At 41.2% G+C, this 20016-nt stretch overlaps 1 protein-coding gene across 1 annotated transcript in view; it reads left to right on the plus strand.

The window, feature by feature from the left end:
- The window catches only part of Dhx35 (DEAH (Asp-Glu-Ala-His) box polypeptide 35), a 54018-nt gene that overhangs the window by 3759 nt on the left and 30243 nt on the right, over positions 1 to 20016 (plus strand). Inside the window, exons 2-8 of the mRNA XM_013011104.1 lie at positions 3548 to 3681; positions 7303 to 7395; positions 9457 to 9534; positions 13516 to 13620; positions 16072 to 16133; positions 16938 to 17007; positions 19671 to 19730. Coding sequence (XP_012866558.1) covers positions 3548 to 3681; positions 7303 to 7395; positions 9457 to 9534; positions 13516 to 13620; positions 16072 to 16133; positions 16938 to 17007; positions 19671 to 19730 — 602 coding nt within the window. The remainder of the gene's footprint in view (positions 1 to 3547; positions 3682 to 7302; positions 7396 to 9456; positions 9535 to 13515; positions 13621 to 16071; positions 16134 to 16937; positions 17008 to 19670; positions 19731 to 20016) is intronic.

Here is a 20016-nt window from a genome sequence, read left to right on the forward strand (position 1 = left end):
AAAAGAAGTTCAGAGACAGTGCCCAGGCCTTGAGTTCAAGCCCCAGGATTGGCAAAAAAAAAAAAAAAAAATCCTTCCTAATGGACATCAAACATCACATTCAATTCACAAAGAGAACACCTTTATAGCAGAGTCCTGCCCATTTACATTTGTCTCCTGATTACAGAGTTTGTCAGTAAGTATACTCTCAATGAACTAAATAGCAGAACTCTTACTGTAATTCCAGAGTAGCTCCTTGGTTATTCAGACCTTTACTATACTTAACAATTTTGGCCTGTTACTAAATGCTTGAATAAATAAAAGGTAACTCCTTACCTAATATGATCTTAATTTTTGTTGAAAATAAAGCTCAGCATAGAAAAGTGGCTGAAATATGGAAGAACTTAATCATAAAACTATCACAAAGAGAAACTACAGACAAAAAAAAATCAGCCATACATGTGGCAAATACTCTACCACTTGAGCCACAGTGTCACTTCCAGCTTTTTTCTTTTTGCTTATGTGGTGCTGAGGAATCAAACCCAGGGCCTCAGGCATGCAAGGCAAGCACTTTACCACTGAGCCACCTTCCCAGGCCCTGCCTGAGATTTTTCCAGAAAAAGCTTTCACTTAATTTGCTAGCACTCATAGATCAGAAGGGACTGTCTCTTTTCATTTGCTCATACCACTAATGGTTACTGACTGTGTGCCTTGCAGAATAACTTTGACTTGACCCATAGTAAGAACTGTATTGTGATATAGCTACACATATGTAACAAATAATACTGCTTTCTAGAACATACTCTGTTTTCTATTCTGTTTGTGTTTGTGTGTGTGTATGTATGTATATATGTATATTATGTGTATGTAGTGCTGAAGATTGAATCCTGGGTCTCATAGTACATAGGCACTTAGCTGCACCAGTTTCTTGTTTCCATTGTTTAAAAAGTCCAGGATGAGCTGGGTGCCAGTGGCTCACACCTGTAATCCTAGCTACTCAAGAGGTTGGGATCTGAGGATTACGGTTTAAAGCCAGCCCGGCAGGAAAGTCTGTGAAACTCTTATCTCCAGGTAACTGCCAGAAAACCAGAAGTGGCACTGTGGCTCAAGTGGTAGAGCACTCACTTTGAGCTGAAAAGCTCAGGGACAGCGCCTAGGCCTGGAATTCAAGATATAATCGACCCCCCCCCCAAAAAAAAAAAAGTCTGGGATGGCCCACAAGCCCAAGTTTCCTTGCTACTCAAATGTGGAAAAGATGTAATGTTACCAGCCTCATTTTACATTGGAGAGATGAAGGTGCTCTTTACTCCTTTCAGCATAAAATGTATTCCTAATGGAAAACCACCACAAACAAAATGGGCTGTAGGAGGTGAACTGAGAGAAAGCAGCTCTAGTGTTCTCATTTGGCTGAATGAAGTCTTGTAAGGAGGAGATGGCCCCATATTGGTTGACAGCAGCTGTTCTTGCACTAAAGGACATAACAGAGTAAGCTGGGCTGGTCTGGACTATAGGTTAGACGAAGAAGGGACAGGGAAGTGAAGGCAAGTCTTGGGTGCTATAAACCCTGGTATGGAAGGAAATACAAGAGCTTGCAGGATGGTGTTAATACTCCAGGCATCAGGGGATAGTCTTAAGATGTTTTCAAAAGGAAGACAGTCTGGTCAGAAACAGAGCAGAAGAGGATAACTTGTTCTTTGGTATTGTGTCCTTGTTAAAGCTCACAAAGATTTATCAAAAAATAGCGTTGGTAAGAGAAGAAAGGGAAGGAAATCCTCTCTGATCCCAGGTTTGTTCCAGGTTTTCTTCTTTTTTTTTTTTTATCTTGTTGAAAGTGTTATACTGGAATTTGATCTTGAGATACAGAGAAGCCACATTTTGAGAGATTTAATCAGGAGGCTTTACTAGACAGCTGGTGACTGTGTGTGGACACATGTCCCCCCAAAACTTGCAGCCTGCAATGCACGATAATACTGTTAGGAAACTGAGCCACGATGATAGTAAAGAAAGAGCAGAAAAACAATCTCATCAAAACAGATCAACTCTAATGGAGAGTTGAAGAGGGTCAGGAGATGTGAGGTATGGCGCAATGGTGGCAGGGGTGGAGGGGCCTACATAGGGTCATGGTTAGGTGGGCAGGGTCACAGGGAGAGTTTGGAGCCTTGTGAGTTCATGGTCAGGTCTGGCAGGTCTGGGAACCTGTTGTCCCAGGCCCCACCCCATCTGCTTCTGGGAGTTCAGGGTCTATTGCCTTCGCCTGGGGGGTAGGAAAGTGGGTGGGATTTCACCTCTTAAGAGTTTTTGGATAGTCCCCATCATCCACCAAGGTGCCATGATGCGCCAGATAACCAAAATTCATAGAAGGAAGGTCAGCACTTAGCAAAAGCAACACAGCAGTGCCCACTTACCTGGTCTTTGGCAGTTTTGGACCTCTGGTATACCACTGTGCTCCTGGAAGAACCTGGAAAAGAGACGGAGTTCTAAAGCAGTGGTGCTGAGTTTCACTTGAGGATCCCCACTGTTTGCCTATAAATTCTGCTGCATTTCTCAGATTTCTCAGCCGTTCTCAGATTATTAAAGAGATCAGGGAACCATAAAAAATGCACAATTGAGCTTGGTATGCTAGTATATGCTGATCATAACATTTGAACTCATGTTTTGAGGATTTTTTCTTTGCAGGTTAAAAGGCTGTGGTATCTTCAACGGGATTTGCCACCTCCCCATACCAGAGTTTGAACTCAGGGCCTTGTGCTTGCTTGACTTGTTTGCTCATGGCTGGGCTGGCACTCTGCCAACTTGCCATGCCTTGTACAAAGGAGTCTCAGTTTGGCATGTCAGTTTATTGGTACAGTGAATCTTGATTGGTGTCCCCCTGCCCTCTGTTGCAATCTTAGTTCCTCTTACAGGGTCTGTTTGTTTAATTGGCACTTATTCATGTACCAAGTTACATGTACTCAGAAGCAAGTAAGCACCAGGCTTGGTGGTATGGCACTGCGCTTAAGAGAGTGGGAGAGGAGAATCAAGAGGTTGAGGCCAGCCTGGACTATTATGAGTTGGGACTGTCTTTAAACAAACAAACAAAAGCCAGTAAGCGCGAGGGTGGAGTGGTAGAGCCTGCGCCTGCTGTCTTCTGCATTTCTAGGATTAGCATGCCCAGCGTACTGCAGGTGTTCAGTCCACCCCTCCTCCCTTTCCTGTTTTGGGTGCCTGTAATGCATGGCAGAGGAACTGCAGGCCTGAGCCCTGTGCTGACAGCAGCCTTGTTTCCCATTCTTGAGGAAGCCATTCCAGGGGCTTAAAGGGCCTGTGTACAGGCGCAGAAGTGAGAGGAAGAAAGCCTGGCAGCCTTTGTGTCCTGGGTTCTGGTTTCTTGCACCTGGCTGCCATTCTGTAGTAGCTAGGATTTGTCCTTGTCCTCAGCAATGGCTTTTGGGTTTCTTGGACTTTTGTTAGAGATTTAACAGCTTTCTGAAACTTGTTTCTTTCTCCCAGTTTTGTCTTTGAAACTATATAACCTTTACACATTTCCCTGCTCATTGATTCAGAGTCTAAAAGCCCATTTCTCTTGCAGGTACAGAGGGCCCAGGTGTCAGCATCTCTGAAGAGAGACAAAGTATTGCTGAAAATTCCTCAACAACCGTTGTTTACAACCCTTACGCTGCTCTTTCTATAGAACAGCAGAGGCAGAAGCTGCCTGTGTTCAAGGTATATGCAGCCATAGCTGTCCACTCGACCCTGCAATAGTAGAGTTTCTCACTCTGGGTGCTTCTGTAGAACACACAGAGTAGTTTTCAGAACGTGTGTAGTTGTGTGTGTGTGTGTGTGTGTGTGAGAGAGAGAGAGAGAGAGAGAGAGAGAGTATGTGTGAGAAAGAGAATCATATAAGTCTGGAAAATTCTTGATTTTCCCCACTAGATCCTACATATTAGAAAACAGGAAGAATGGGAATGGCATTGTTTTCTCCCAGTTGTTTCTTTCTGTTATGGACAATTTTAGACATATAGAAAGTAGACAGCTTAGCACAGCGAACTTTATATCCAGCTTCATTTTATCGCCAGCATATGGGCAATTTTGACTTTCTTTGTAAAGACATATTTCTTTAACCAAGACAAACTGGGAATTGGGGTTACTTTCTGCTATGATAGAGATGAGTTGTTTTTTTTTTTTAAATATGGTTTCCAGATGCTCTGTGCATATCTTGACACTTGACTTGCGTGAAATGACTTGAGTGCGTGTTCATCTCATGAGAGACCAAGGCATAGATGTGTTCTCTGAGCACATTCAGAATACATGTGTTCATGCTGAACCCTGGTCCTTTAGTACCGATGGCCACCGTTGGTGGACAGGATTTGTACCCATTGGCAAATCTGCATGGAAAGTCCCTGTAGTTAGGAAGCAGGCTCTCAGGCGAAGGTGGGCACATGCTTGGAGCCAATCACAAAGACTGTGGAATTCTGTCTGCCTCATGGCTGCCTTGGAATGACCTACGTGGATATGGCCAGCAGCAATACTTCTTTCCTTCTCCTGGAGAGACTGGGAACGAACACTGATGAATCCCTTTGTCTACTGTGCTGCTAATTCCTCATCTGTTAATGTGTCCTTTCTCCAAATATGAACCAGTAGTCTTAATTTAGTCAGACTGAGGACCATGGTTCAAAGCCAGATCAGACAGGAAAATCTTTGAACAAAAAAGATAAAGGACAGTGCCCAGGTCCTGAGTTCAAGCCCCTGTACTGTCTCACACACACACACACACACACGCACGCACGCACGCACGCACGCACGCACGCACGCACGCACGCGTCAGGTGCCAGTGGCTTATGTCTGTTATCCTAGCTACTCAGGAAGCTGAGATCTGATGATCATGGTTCAAAGCTACCTCTTGTTCCATTAGTGCTAAAAGTAGCTTTACAAACAGAAGTTGGTAGTAGAAAACTTTCTAGCCTGTATGGGGCCCAGGGTTTGATCCCCAGTATGGCACAAGGAACAAAACAGAAGTTGAAACTTCAGCTAATCTCAAACTCTCCATTCTCCTGCCTCAGCCTCTTGAATTCTGGTATTATGAGTTGCTAGGATTAAAGGTGTGCCAGTACTGAGGCTTGAACTCAGGACTTTGGCACTGTCCCTTATCTTTTTTGTTCAAAGCTGATGTTCTACCAACTGAGCCACAGCTTCACTTTTGCCTTTGGTGGTTAATTGAAGATGAGAGTCTCATAGACTTTCCTGACTGAGCTGGCTCTGAACTGCGATCCTCAGATTTCAGCCCCCTGAGTATCTAGGATAATAGGCATGAGTCTCCAGCACTTGACCAAGTCCAGACTCCTTTAGCTACTAATTCAACCCCAACTGTTTCTCTCCTAACTCATTTGCAATCCAAACCTGAATTTTTCATAGCCTTCCCAATAGAGTTTGCATCATTTGCTTATTTCCATCTTCTTTCCTTTGCTTTTCTTATTTATGTGTCCTAGAGTGCCTTAGCTGTTCTAAATTTATCTGTGTTTAAATTATCTCTCAAATTTTTCTTGATCACCTACCCATCTAGCCATCTCTCCGGTCTGTTCATCTGATGAATTTTCCATTTACAAAATAAATGCAAAGAAGCTAAACTTTCATAATCTTCCACTCAAAATGAAAAGAAACACAGGAGTCCAAGCAGCAAGAGGAGAACACTTAGACAACAGTTAATTCCTGCACCTGCAGTAAGCTGTCCTTTGAGTGAATGTGTAAATACAATTCCTGGGCTCCTTCTGGCCCACTGGTCAGAAATTCTGATAGCAGGAATCTTCATTTTTGACAGATATCCTTTCACATTTAAAATTGCATATGTAGACCCCATATAATGCCAAATTCAAAACCCAAGTAGCCAGTCACTTGTTTGACTGGCCTCATCCCAGGCTTCTCAGCCTCACCACGCTGTTGGCGTGGTACCAGATGAGCCGAGGGTGATCAGAGAGCAGGAGGCAGTGTTTGTCTTCAGTCCCAGCCAGGTGGTTATGGAATACCTTCATTACCTTCTGGACCACCAGGCATGACTGTAATCAGTGTTGGTTATAGACAACACCGCCTGAAGCCAAGTAGATAGGGCGTTGGATTTACCTATGGCTTTTCAGTAGCTGAAGCGGCATTTTAGCTCAACTACATGGGGAAATGAGGTTTAGTTGGAATGTATATAGAACCCATGAGTGCTTTATCGTGAACTTGGATTTAGAGGTATGAATGAAAGCCTGTGCTTTTGTTTCTTTTTCTGTTTGTTTGTTTGTTTTTTTTTGGTTGGTCGTGGGGCTTGAACTCTGGGCTTGCGCGCTGTCCCTGTGCTCTTCAGCTCAAGGCGAGAGCTCTACCACTTGAACCACAGCACCACTTCTGGTTTTCTAAGTGGTTTATTGGAGATAAGAGTCTCACAGCCATTCCTGCCGGGGCTGGCTTTGAACCGCGATCCTCAGATATCAGCCTCCTGAGTAGTTAGGATTACAGGCATGAGCCACTGGTGCCTGGCTTCTGGGATTTTTAAAAACATAATAATAAAAAAATTTTAAATTAGGTTATGTATACATGTTGGGCAAAGTTGAAAGTTCTCTTTTGTATCCATGTTTTCCAGCCTTCCTATTTCTCTGGAGTATTTATCCTTTCTTTGAAACGATAAATACTGTGCATCATTTATACATTCTATAACTTTCTTTCCATGTTAGTACAAATAGACTTTTTTCTTTTTGTGCTGATAGTGAGGCTTGAATTCAGGGTCTGGGTGCTGTCCCTTTACTCAAGGATGGCGCTTGCATTAGCCCCAGCTCCACATTTGGCGTTTTAGTGGTTTGTTGGAGATACAGTATTACAGATTTTGCTGCCTGGGCTGGCTTTGAACCAAGATCCTCAGTTCTCAGCCTCCTGAGTAGCTAGAATTACAGGTATGCAGGTCATTTGTTTCTTTTAATAACCATAACTTATTCCATTGGAGTGCCTTATTATTGATTTACCCAAATACCTCTTGATGAAGATTTAGGTTGTTTGAAGTTTTGGCTGTTGTAAATAATGTAATGTATATATACACACACACATACACATACACACATCTTTGTATATACTTTGTATTAATGTGTCTGTAGTGTAATTGCTTATAACTAAAATCTTGAATCCAAGAATTGGCTTATTTTGCTGTTTGCAGGTATATAGCATATATACCTGCAACCTAAAGTTGGAAGAACATTTTGATGGTTCTTTCTAAAATTTACTTTTTGGAAACAACTCATCTTCAGTGTTGAAATATTTTTGTTTAGGTCTTCTGAGGCAACATATGGCTGTTTATAATGCACAGTTATTCTTTTCCAGCTTAGGAATCATATCTTATACTTGGTAGAAAATTATCAGACGGTGGTGATTGTTGGAGAAACGGGATGTGGGAAGAGCACTCAGCTTCCTCAGGTGAGTGGCCACTGAGCAGGGCCTGACGCTTCGCTGGAAGAACTCTCTACCACATTTTGGTCTAAGGTCTCCTCTCAGTAAATAATTTACCTCACGTTCTTAAAATTAAACCTTTAAGACTTACACTTTCCTTGAGTTTTAGTACAAAAGTTGACAGTTGTCTTTAATTTGTTATAATTCTAAAATAGTAATGGAATAGCTGTTATCTGAAAGGAACAACGGCATTCATTCACAGAGGCATAATATATAGCTTTTGTTCTCAAGTAATTACAGTTGAAGAAGGCTGGGGGTCCAGTGAACTGCTGTAGCTACAAGTAAATATTTGCTATGACAGAATTATGCATTGCTACAGAAGAGACTTTTTACAAGAAAAAAAAATCGTACCTGGTGTGGGTAGGAGTGGACGACAGGGTCAGGAAAGGCATTTGAAATGACATTTGAAATAGACATTAGATAATTGGTGAGCTGTCAGTGGAAAGGTAGTCCATTCCGTGAAGGTTGTGAGTAGGGTGGAGAGGGGCAGGGTGCAGGCAGAGCTTGCCTTCAGACCTTGACAGGTAAAGCATGGTAGTTAAGGACAAGAATTGAAGGTTTTTCTTCCCCTTTAAAAGATTAATTTGTACTTGAATATAAAGTACATCTAGGGTGGTGCATATGTCCTACCTGTTGATTTCTTTTCACAAGGGAACACACCTGTGTAACAGCACCCAGATCAAGAAAAGAGCATGTTTACCACATGATGACGTGATAGGTACAGGAAGTAGGGGCCAGATCCTTAAGAAAAAAACTACCGGCAGTTTTAGACTTTTAGGGGTTAAGAGCAGGAGGAAGACAGACTATTTCCAGAGTATATTTTTCCAAATATCTGCTACCCTCCCATGGAGGGCTTCCTTTTTCTGCTAGAAACTCAATTCTCTTTCTCTGAGACAGTCACTGCTAAATTTGATTTATGACTTGGAAAAATTAGAAAGGCGTTGGTACTAAACATAAACGGAGAAGCTTTTTCTGAATAAACTTTTGCCAGAGTTATATATATCTTCTTGGAAAATACAACTGACTGAAGGACCAAACACTTATCAGTTTTGAAGTTTCACAAATTATATCTGGAATCTAGATGATATTTTTTGATGATTCTGTCAAAACAATGGGTTGTGGAAACAAGCTCTTAAACCAGTTTGTACTAGTACTGTTGGAAGGCCAAACTTGGGACTCCTTTAGCAGCATGGAGCACTGAGATGGGATTCGCCTCTGACTGTGATTTCAGACCCTTCATAACACCCACTACCTCTGTCAGCACTATATCTGCTTCATCATTCAGTTTCTTCCTTAAGTATACAAAAGAAGACTGAATCACACAGGGTGTTGATACATAGACAGGTTGTTCTGTTTTTTTTTTGCTAGTTGTGGAGCCTGAACTCTGGGCCTGGGTGCTGTTCCTCAGCTCTTCAGGTCAAGTCTAGCACTCTACCACTTGAGCCACAGCACCACTTCTGGCCTTTTCTGCTTATGTGGTGCTGAGGAATCGAACCCAGGGCCTCATGCATGCAAAGCAAGCACTCTACCACTGAGCCACCTTCCCAGCCCCAGGTTGTTCTATATTTATGGAAATGACATTTTTTTCCATTTAATACTCCACCTAGGAGATGAACTGCATGCTTTTAAGTGTTTGGTTTTGAGTGATAGGGTTGTGTTCTGGTTCTATATCAGGGCTTTGGTTTGCTGAGCTTGAATTCCAGGTATTAGATGTTTATCAGCTTCCTTGGACAGGCTGTGTGATCACTCTGGTCCCTCATCTGTACGTGGCTGATATTGCTCTATCTTCCTGGTAGGATTAATCATGGGGAATAACCTGCAAGGCATTCAGCCCACTTCTCAGCACTTAGGAAGGTGCCCACTGAACATTCGTTTAGTGAGACCCCATCTGAACAAATAAACCAGATATCATGGTACAAACTATCATTCCAGCTACACAGGAAGCCTAGTCAGGAAAATAAGAAAATAATCCTAGTGAAACAACAGAAACAAAAAAAGATGTATACTCAGATGTGATTTTGCTTACAGTATCTGGCAGAAGCTGGCTGGACAGCGGAAGGAAGAGTGGTTGGAGTAACCCAACCTCGAAGAGTAGCTGCTGTGACAGTAAGTTTTTGCTGAGAGTCAGCTTGTGTTTTTGTTTTTCCTTGACTTGTTTTCTTCTTTCCTAAAAACTGCAAATGAGTAGAAGTTGTTCCTTAAGAATTTAGTTTAGCCAACAACAGTGAATTGAATTTTTGTAAATGAATACTTCTACATTATAAGTATTTAAAGAAAGTCCTAAGGATACAGGTGGACCCATTGCAACAATGAGACGTACAAGTCGTTATGTCGAAAACGAACTTTACAACTTTGGTGGGGGGGAGAGGAGGGTTGGAGGGGGGTGGATGGGGCGGGGGGAGGATGGATGGGAAGGGGAAACAAAGGAGGAGGCTACAATGCTTGATAAGAAATGTACTCATTATCTTGCCCATGTAATTGTAACCCCTCTGTATAGTATTTTCACAATTAAAAAAAAAAGTCCTAAGGAAGTAAAAAGAAAACAAAGAATTTTTAACTCCCTCCCCAAATGTTCTGGCACAAGCATTGTACATATTTGTGAATGTCAAGGTTCCTTTCAAAAGACAAGTGTCTGGCTGGTTGGATAAAATAATTGTACGGAATGATTATATGTTTACTTGTGTTGAATCTAACAAGAGGAAACTGAATGAAAATATGTGTAGCTAGTGAGGTTTGGGTACATACTTGTTTATTTAAGAGACTTTATTAAAGCTGAGAAAGAAAGAAAAACCATAAAAAATAATATTACTTATTAATCAAACTATGTTACAGTTCTTGTTACAAAAGAGGAAATTCTCACATGCTCCTTGTGTACCTTCCTTCCTCATTAGTCACAGAAACATTGCTGACATTTTTATTTCAAGCTCTATAATATATACTATTTTTTGTTTAATATAAATATCAGTGTGCCCCTTCCCCCCTCCCCTGTTTCTGTGGATTTTAGAAACCACACAGAGCCTTCCCCCAAGCTCCTACAGACTCACAGCTTTCATTGAGGTTTCTTATACTGTTCTTAGGAAGAGGTGCATGATTTTTTTTTTTTTTTTGATGGTACGTCCATCAAACCCAGGATCGTGCACTGGCAAGCGGTACTCACACTTCAGCACTGTTCATGTGTTTTTTGTAAATTAATCCTATTTGGTTTCTTCTCATCTCTACCTGAGTCTCATAATCACTTTTCTTAAAGAGAATTTAATATTTAGAATGGAAGGAGATAGTGAAATATATTATAATTTTTTTTTTTTGTCAGTTGTGGGCCAAGGCGCTGTCCCTGAGCTCTTCAGCTCAAGGCTAGCACTCTACTGCCTGAGCCACAGCAGCACTTCCATCCAGCTTTTTCTGCTTATGTGGTGCTGAGGAATCAAACCCAGGGCCTCATGCATGCAAGGCAAGCACTCTACCACTGAGCAACATTCCCAGTCCCTATATTACAATTAAAAAAATCCAAAATTGATAGGTCCATAAACATAAAAATATCCAAGAGACAGCATGGCTTTTTTTCCTGTGGTTTTGTGTGTGTGTGTGTGTGTGTGTGTGTGTGTGTTTCCTTTATAGTAGTTGTACAAAGTAAGGCATTTCATCATGACATTTCCATGCATGCATATAGTTTACTCTGACCATATTTGCATTTTCTTTTTGTTTGCCCTTCCCCTTCACATTCCAGTAGTACCACATGAGCTGTTTTTTATTAGCACACAGTAACTATACAAGGGGAAGGAGGTTCATTGTGACATTTTCTCCTATGTAGACAATATATTCCAATCAATTCTCATTCCTGCTGAAAACAATCTCAGAGGCCAAAAGCAGATGTATAAGCAGTGCTTGATGTCTGTGAGAGGTTATCAGTAATGAATGCTCTAACTAGCTTCACCAGCTCCAAGTTTGACTTCCAGACCCAGGCCTTCCTCCATGAGAGATTCAGGGCAGACCAGGCTTTCCTTCATGAGAAATTCAGGGCAAGCTGAGCTCCTACCTTCTTCTAGCCTCCACACTCATAGATGCTAGTGTATCTTGTCCCCCATCCATGTATCTTGCCCATGTATCTTGGAAAGCTCAGGGCCCCAGCACTTTCTGTGTAGTACTTAGTGGTTGTTTTTTCTTTATCTACTAGGTGGTCTTGAAATCGCTAGGTAAGCACTGTACTATTTGAGCCACATCTTCAGTTTTTTTGCTCTTAGTTTATTTTTCAGATAGAGTCTAATGGTTTTGGTCTTGGACTGTGATCCTTCTACTTCTACTTCGGAATAGTTGGGATTACAGATACACACCTACACACCTGGCTTGTTTTCAGATAGGATCTCATCTTAACTTGACCTGGGCTGGCTTTGACTATGATACTCCTCCCAAGTAGCTAGGATTACAATTGTGGGCATAGCCCTGTTTTTGTTTTTTGTTTTTTTTTCTTTAGCTTCTTTCTGTATATATTGGGATTGTCAAAAAGGTAATATTTGTCTAGCCAGTTGATGAGGTTATTGGGAACAAAATGTAAATGATAAATTAAAAGTCTATGAAAAAGCCAATAGAGTATAACCCTGTATGATTATAATGATGAAATTTTAAAAAGTTTGAGGGTAAAACTATTTATTTACTGATTAGTTTAGACATAGGGTTTTGTTTATATTCCTGTCTGGGCTTGACCTTGGAGAAATCTTTCTGCTTTAGCCTTGTAAGTGCTGGGATTATAGCCATGTGCTCATGTCCAGCTAAAAACATAATATTTTTTTCTTTTTTTGGGGGGTCCGGTCGTGGGGCCTGAACTCTGGACCTGGGCGCTGTCCCTCAGCTCTTCAGCTCAAGGCTAGTGCTCTACCACTTGAGCCACAGCGCCACTTCCGGCTTTTTTCTTTTTGCTTATGTGGTGCTGAAGACTTGAACCCAGGGCCTCATGCCTGCAAGGCAAGCGCTCTACCACTGAGCCACCTTCCCAGCCCTAAAAACATATTTTTTATGCAAATGTATACAATACAAATAGCAAAACCACTAGAATTAAGAAGCTTGGTTTTTTCTCTATAGAGCCATATGATTTTTATGAAGAGGATTGGCCAACTTAGTCTCATTTCTATAAGTCTATTCTCCCTTGAGGCTCCTACTGTCTTTGTATACATTGTGCCATTTTTTCTGGTACTTGTAGTATAGTTGTATTTAGGGTTAACTTGAAACAATAACAATAATAAAACTGGTTTGGTGAAATGCTGGTTATGGGGAAATACAATCTCTAGAGTTAAAAGCTATGTAGGACGAATGTCTGGTTTCATAAGAGGTTTTGAAAGACTACATGATGTAGACCAGCTGCCTGATGATTGGTTCAGATTTGGCCTGTCAGATCTGTAATTTCAAGTCACTAGGCAAAGCTATTTCTGACTTTATGTGTTCTTCTGTTTCTTAAGCAGTAATGAACAGATAATACAAAGTGAGCTTGGCTGAGAGTACTAAGTGCAGGGAGACTCTCTGCTCCTGTGCCTGGGGCTGCTGGGCCAGAATGGCTGTGTTAATCAGCTCTGCCTCAGACACCTTCGGTAGTGGTCATGCTCCAAACTAGGGTTCAGGAACTCCAGATGAGGGATAGGGGTCGTAGGGGTGAAGGATATGTGTGCATGGGATAGAAGGCCATTGGATGCCTGCCTCACCTGGCTTGATGTGCTGGCTCCCTGGAAGCCTCTATTCTTATCTCTTTCTTTTGACCCTGCACTTACGTGGTTAGGTAGTGAATGTGAACATTTTTATTGTCTTTTAAATTAAAATCAATGACAAACATTATTACTTTTTAAGATTTGCCCCAAGATCATGATAGCCAGCTATATATATATATATGTATATATGTATCAGTTAGTGTATCTGACCTGCAAACAGGACATATATGTTAGTACTTGACATAGTTTTCACATTGTTCTCTCATAACCTGCCCTTTGTCTCCTCCTTTGCCACTGTGCTCACATACTAGTTAATGATGACCTTTAGTCTCTGTAGTACGTGCTCTGTGCAGTAATTTCTATGTCTCTATTTTCAGCATGATCTTTCTTCCCAAAGGTTGCAGGGAGAGTAGCCGAGGAAAGGGGTGCAGTGCTGGGCCACGAGGTGGGCTACTGCATCCGCTTTGATGACTGCACCAACCCACTGGCGACAAGAATTAAGGTACTTGAGCCGCTTTTGCTAGTGTGAGTGGGGAAGAAGGTTGTCTTGGAGGAACTTAAAGCATTTTTCCCTTACTGGTGAATAGGACAGAAAAGATAGAACATCCACCTGGTTCTTGTGGATGTTAGTTTACTAGGAAGTACAGAGTCTTTGAATCTTAATCTAGAAAGAAACTCAGAAGTAACGTTTAGCACTTAGTTTACAGAGGAGAAGGTTGAGGGCCTGGGAGGGTGAATGACTTAACCTCTTGTGATATGCTCCTCAGTCACAGTGCCACCAGTCAGAGCTGCCATTTCTTATGCATGTTGCTCTTTCCTACTGACTCACATAGATATCTAAATATAGAAATAATCCTACCAATTTAAAAGCCAGATGAAATCATAGAAATTGAATTAGTGTAGAATTCATAAATGATGTTTTCACTAGTTAAAACTGGCCTAGTTTAACATGATAATGGACTTTGTCTCTGTCTTTTTTTTTTTTTTTTTTGGGTCCGGTCATGGGGCCTGAACTCTGGGCCTGGGTGCTGTCCCTCAGCTCTTCAGCTCAAGGCTAGCGTGCTATCACTTGAGCCACAGCGCCACTTCCGGCTTTTTTCTTTCTGCTTATGTGGTGCTGAGGAGTCGAGCCCAGGGCCTCATGCCTGTAAGGCGAGAGCTCTACCACTGAGCCACCTTCCCAGCCCTCTCTGCCTTATTTGACCTAGTTGCTAATATTAAAGTAATTATTATCAATAGTAATCAGTATATAATCAGCCCAACAGGGTGTCTGTTGTTTAGCGCTATGCTGGAGTCAGGTGTAATCAGAACAAATGCTCTGATGAAATGAAGATTGGTTATTAGAATCTCAGTTCTCTCTCCTGCAACAGAGGAAAGTTGAAAATAATCAGATGAGCCATATGAACAGAAGAGTGGTTTGTAAACATGTGACCTTGTTCCAAGCTTGTGTAATTTGTTATCTTTGAGGTGCATTTTTCCAGGTGAAGGGAGTGTTCTTCTGTGCTATCAAGTATAGTGAGGCTAGCTCGTTTTATTTTTTTTTTACATTTTTTTATTAGTATATCTTTAAGTAGCGTACAAAGAAGTTCCCATTCTACAAAACAGTATATGAGTGCAAGATGTCTGACAACATTGCCACCCATCGATCCTAGCCCATCCCTTCTCTCACTTTAAAAAAAAAAAATTCAGGGGCTGGGAAGGTGACTCAGTGGTAAGAGCGCTTGCCTTGCATGCCTGAGGCCCTGGGTTCGATTCCCAACACCACATAAGCAAAAAAAGAAAAAAGCCGGAAGTGGCGCTGTGGCTCAAGTGGTAGAGCCTTGAGCTGAAGAGCTGAGGGACAGCGCTCAGGCCCAGAGTTCAGGCCCCACGACCGGACCCAAAAAAAAAAAAAATTCAGATTAAGTGATTACATAAATTTCACATATTTCACAGTATTGTGGAATAGTGATTCTCAGTTAAAGTCACGAACACATTTTAACCTTCACAAGGCACATTGTCATTATCATGGTCTATAAAGTTTGTGAATTCTATGAGCTTTGACAATACAAATTATTTCTTCCACATTAGGTTCGTTTTCTTTTTCCATGGGTTATGCAAGCACATGATTCTTAGGCTTTCACGAGATGCTTTTGAGTTCTATTTGGCAATAACTTCTAGGTGCTCAGTTCCTAGTAGTTTTTCACTTTCCCTTCTGTGCGTGCATGTGGCAGCTGGTGCCAGGGCCAAGCAGACTATGGTGGGAAAATGTCCTGCTCTTAAAAAACAAAATACTTAAGATTTGGCACATGAGGGAGATTCCTAGCCTTTGTTAATTACTGAACTTGTAATATACTAGTAGCAGCGTCCAGTAGATGTCATATATTTCAGAACATTTCATACACCTTATTAACTGTAGCTGGCATCCCATAAATACTTTCTATGTGATCAACCTTTGTTTTCTCTTGTCATGGTAACCCTGTAAAGTAGTTTTATTACCACATTTTAGAAGTGAGGATTCAGACTCAAAGAGGATAAGAACTTCTCAAAGTACTTATAGCAAGTAAAGGTAGAGCCAGGATCTGAATTTCCAGCAGACCCCATAAACGAAGTTCTTAGCCTGAACCCTACGTTTACTTATCAACAGAAGGTGAGGTTAATAACCTTAAGAGCAGCAACCTATAACCTGCTGTATTTGGGACACAGTAACACCAGTTATGTCAGACTCACAGCATCCTTGGGGCAGACTTGGGTTTGTCTTCATTATGTTCGTTAACAGTACCAGAGCAGCCCAGAGCAAGTGGACCTTTGTTAACTGAGGTAGAATTCTGCCTCATTTACTTTGTAACCTGATAAGAATCCTGTATTTGAAATTTTTGGTTGTACTTGAACTAACAGAATTGTCCTTGAGCTTAAAGTCATTAATTTATGTTTAAGTAAACTTTTTCTACAATTTTGTGTCTTTACTTTTTAGTTTCTTACTGATGGAATGCTGGTGAGGGAAATGATGGTTGACCCATTGCTAACAAAATACAGGTAAACATGACTTTCCTGTGATAACTTCCCTATTGTTTCCAAGTATACAAGTGAGTTAAGAAACATTGTGTTTGTAGCTGAGATTCATGTATGTGTAGCTGCCCAAAGCTTTTTTTCTTGACCATGGCTGTTCTGACTCATGGTGATGTTCTCAGAATGTAGGTAGTCTGCTTTTTTTTACAGAAAGCCAAAAACCTAGCACATGGAAATTCCTGTTACTGTTTAGACAACCTGTTGACTTGCCCTTTTTGTTTAAATGTTGCCTCTCTGCCACTTTAGAATGGGGGTGAGTACAATCACGGCATGGCCAAGAACTCACTGCTCAGGGTTTTGTTGAATATGATAGAGACCAATTTCTTTATTTCTCCTTAATCGCTTTCTTGCTCCTTTTGTGTCTTCCATTATGATATTAGCGTTAAGATTCTCTCCTAGGCTCTGTATCCTGGGAGAAGATGTCTCATGTGACTGCCTGGTACATGTGTGTTATAGCTACAGTTACCTCCCTCTTGGGCTGTTATTAAGCTTAATGGTCTTAAGATGGTTGAGCCTTGTTCTGATTTTTATATGTTCTGTAGGGTTATAGATTTTAACTATCATTTAAAATTAGGTATTAAATCCCATTGAAATCCATTGTGGGTGGTAGAGCTCTTTAACGATAGTGGTTAGTCATGTTCTTCACCAAGATATATTGAGGTCACCATGCTTATTGATAGGAAGTGAGGGCTGAGTACCCCTTTGTTGGACTGGTTGGGATTTTGGGGGTGGTTGTTGCGATGCTCACTGCAGGCACTCTCTGATTCCTAGTGTCATCATGCTAGATGAAGCCCACGAGAGGACTCTGTATACTGACATTGCCATTGGCTTGCTAAAGAAGGTATGACTCCTCTCCTTGCCTCTGCTTTCTGTATTTTGTTGTGTTGCCAACTTAGGAGAGTAACTGCAGTAATTCTGAAAATCCAAAAAGGATAAGGAAAAAATAAAAATAAAACCCATCTAGTATTCCACCTATTCAGAGAAGATCCCTGATGGAATGTTAGCATGTGTCTTCTTCTTTTTTTTTTCCTGAGTGTGATTTTGTGTTTTTGTGTGCTAATTTATATCTTGCAAGTTCCCCTCTTTTCAAGATCATTTCTGTGTCATTAAATATTCTTTGAAGAATAACTACATAATCACCTGTCTTTGCCATAAAATACGTAACTCTTTCCCTACTGTTTGGCATTTTATGTGGCTTTCAGATTTTATGTATTGCAAGTATAGTTGCAGTAAACGCCTTTTATTTAAGTGTGTCGCATTTTTGTTTCTTTTTGCTTTTTAAACTATTTATTGTAAAGTTTTCAAGCCTACCCCAGAGGAGATAAACAGTTGTAATGACCTCTGCCAACACTCTGGTTCCAAGAATCACAATAAATGTCCAAGTTTGCCTTGCCTCCACTTTCTCTTCCCTACTCCCATTTTCTTCTTCTTCTTCTTCTTTTTTGGACAAATTCTCAGTGACAGGAGTCCAGAAAACAATAGTAGACCAGGGTGATTTAGAGACATGCTGGGACAGACATGCTGGGTTCAGATTCTGACTGCCATGCTTACCTAGCTTTAAAATAGGGATAATAAAGTCTATATCTGTGCCTCTAGTCACTGGGGCTATTAGATTTAAGTTAAGTAAGAAGAAATAAAATAAAAGTCAGCTTCCCTGCCACACTGGCCTTGTTTATTCCATGGGCTTTACATAGCCTCCTATGGCCAGTGGCTGCTGCACTGGAGTGAAGAATGGTCTACTGGTCAGCGCAAGCTCTGCATCATTTGTTATGAGACTCAAATGTGAAAACATGAACCACTCAGAATAGACAGCTTCACAACTAGACCATGTGGGACCTTCTCTAAGTAAGAAAACCGTGCCCTCTCAGGGAGGATATCTGAGCTAGGTAAGGGGAAGGTGGGCTTGATTTTAGATTCTCTTAATCTGTTTGGCCTCAGGCATCTTTGTTGGGCTTATGTATGGCTGTATACAAGTCCTGTGGTATATAACATGTAACTTAGAATTTGTGAGCTGTTTTTGCTGATGGTATCCTCAGTATTTTATTCCTTGGCCAAAATGAGACTTTTTGATAGAAGGAATTTTCTTACCAGGTTAGGAATAGTAAAACAAAGAGGGTCCATTTCTCTGGATCTTTGTACAACACTATTTGCCATAGAAAAATAAATCCTTATGGTGGGATAGATGAAAAAGAAATCATTCTTCATTATCGTTAGGGATTTTGCTCAGGTTTATTTGATTAGTTTCTACTACCCATTAACCATCTGCTTTTTGAATAACTATATTCTGTTTTGATGCTATCAATTGTTATGTCTTAGCTTTGTTTTTGGTGCCAGTCCAGGGGCTTGAACTATGGGCCTGGGCACTGTACCTGAGCTTCTTTTGCTCAAGGCTAGTGTTCTACTACTTGAGCCACAGCTCTACTCTTGGCTTTTTAATTAAAAAAAAATTATACATACAAGGTGTTATATAGCGAGATTACAGTTATGTAAGTAGGTAAAGGGAACATTTATTTTTGGACAATGTCACCCCTTCCCATGCTCTCTCCACATCTGCTTTTTTGGTAGTTTATTGGAGATAAGAGTCTCATGTAGCCCGCACTGGTGACTCATGCTTGTAATCCTAGCTTCTCAGGAGGCTGAGATCTGAGGATTATGGGAAGCCAGCCCCAGAAGGAAAGTCCCCATGAGACTCTTATCTCCAGTTAACCACTCAAAAGCCAGAAGTGACTCTGTGTCCCAAAGTGGTAGAGCACTAGCCTTGAGCAAAAGATAAGGCTAAGGGACAGTACCCAAGCCCTGAGTTCAAGCCCTTTGACTGACACACAAAAAAAGAGTCTCATGGACTTTCCTCCCTGGGCTGGCTTTGAACCGCTATTCTTACATCTTAGCCTCCTGTGTAGCTAGGATTATAGGCCTGAACCATCAGTGTCCAGCTTATGTCTTTGCTTTTTGACTGCTATGTATAGATTCAGGCTGTCTCAGCAGCCACGTATCAGGAAAAAAATAGTCACATTCAGGGCTTAAAAGCTTTATATATATATATATATAAAATTTTATTTATTTATTTTTGGTTGGTCCTGGGGCCTGAACTCTGGACCTGGCAGCTGTCCCTCAGCTCTTCAGCTCAAGGTTAACACTCTACCACTTGAGCCACAGTGCCACTTCTAGCCTTTTCTGCTTATGTGGTGCTGAGGAATTGAACCCAGGGCCTCTTGCATGCAAGGCAAGCACTCTACCACTGAGCCACCTTCCCAGCCCTCTTTTATATTTCGTATAAAATTATTCTTTGCTTTGTATTTTAGAAAAGTCCTACATTTACAAAACTAGAAAGAATAGTATGATGGCCCCATTTTCTTACGACTTTATTAATTTGTGGTTGTTTTGTTGATAAACTCCCTTTCCTCCAAAAATCTTTTTCCCACACTGGGTTGTTTGAAGTAGATATCAGATTATTCCACCTATACATATACTGTTATTGTGGCTTTCTAATATCTTATTTTTTAGATTCAGAAGAAGCGAGGGGACCTTCGGTTGATTGTGGCTTCAGCCACTCTGGATGCAGAGGTGAGAGACTTTCCCTCCTTCTTCCTCCCCTGTTAACACTGGAATTTTTGGGCAGAGCCTTGGGAAGTTACCTCTAGCAATCTCTCATCTTTGGCAGAATGGCCTTCCTTCCTTCTGGGCCATCTGGTGTCCTAGATTCCACCAAATCATAGGATGCTCCTTTTTAACTGTGGGTGGAAATTAATCTGTAATTAGCCAAGAGAGTTTATGATTACCTACTTGTTTCTCTACATGCTGTCTTTCTACATGGCAGCTTTTTTCTTTTCAACTTCTTTCAGTGTGAAAC

This window comes from Dipodomys ordii, unplaced genomic scaffold (assembly GCF_000151885.1).
Source record: "Dipodomys ordii isolate 6190 unplaced genomic scaffold, Dord_2.0 Scaffold13, whole genome shotgun sequence".
NCBI lineage: Eukaryota > Metazoa > Chordata > Mammalia > Rodentia > Heteromyidae > Dipodomys > Dipodomys ordii.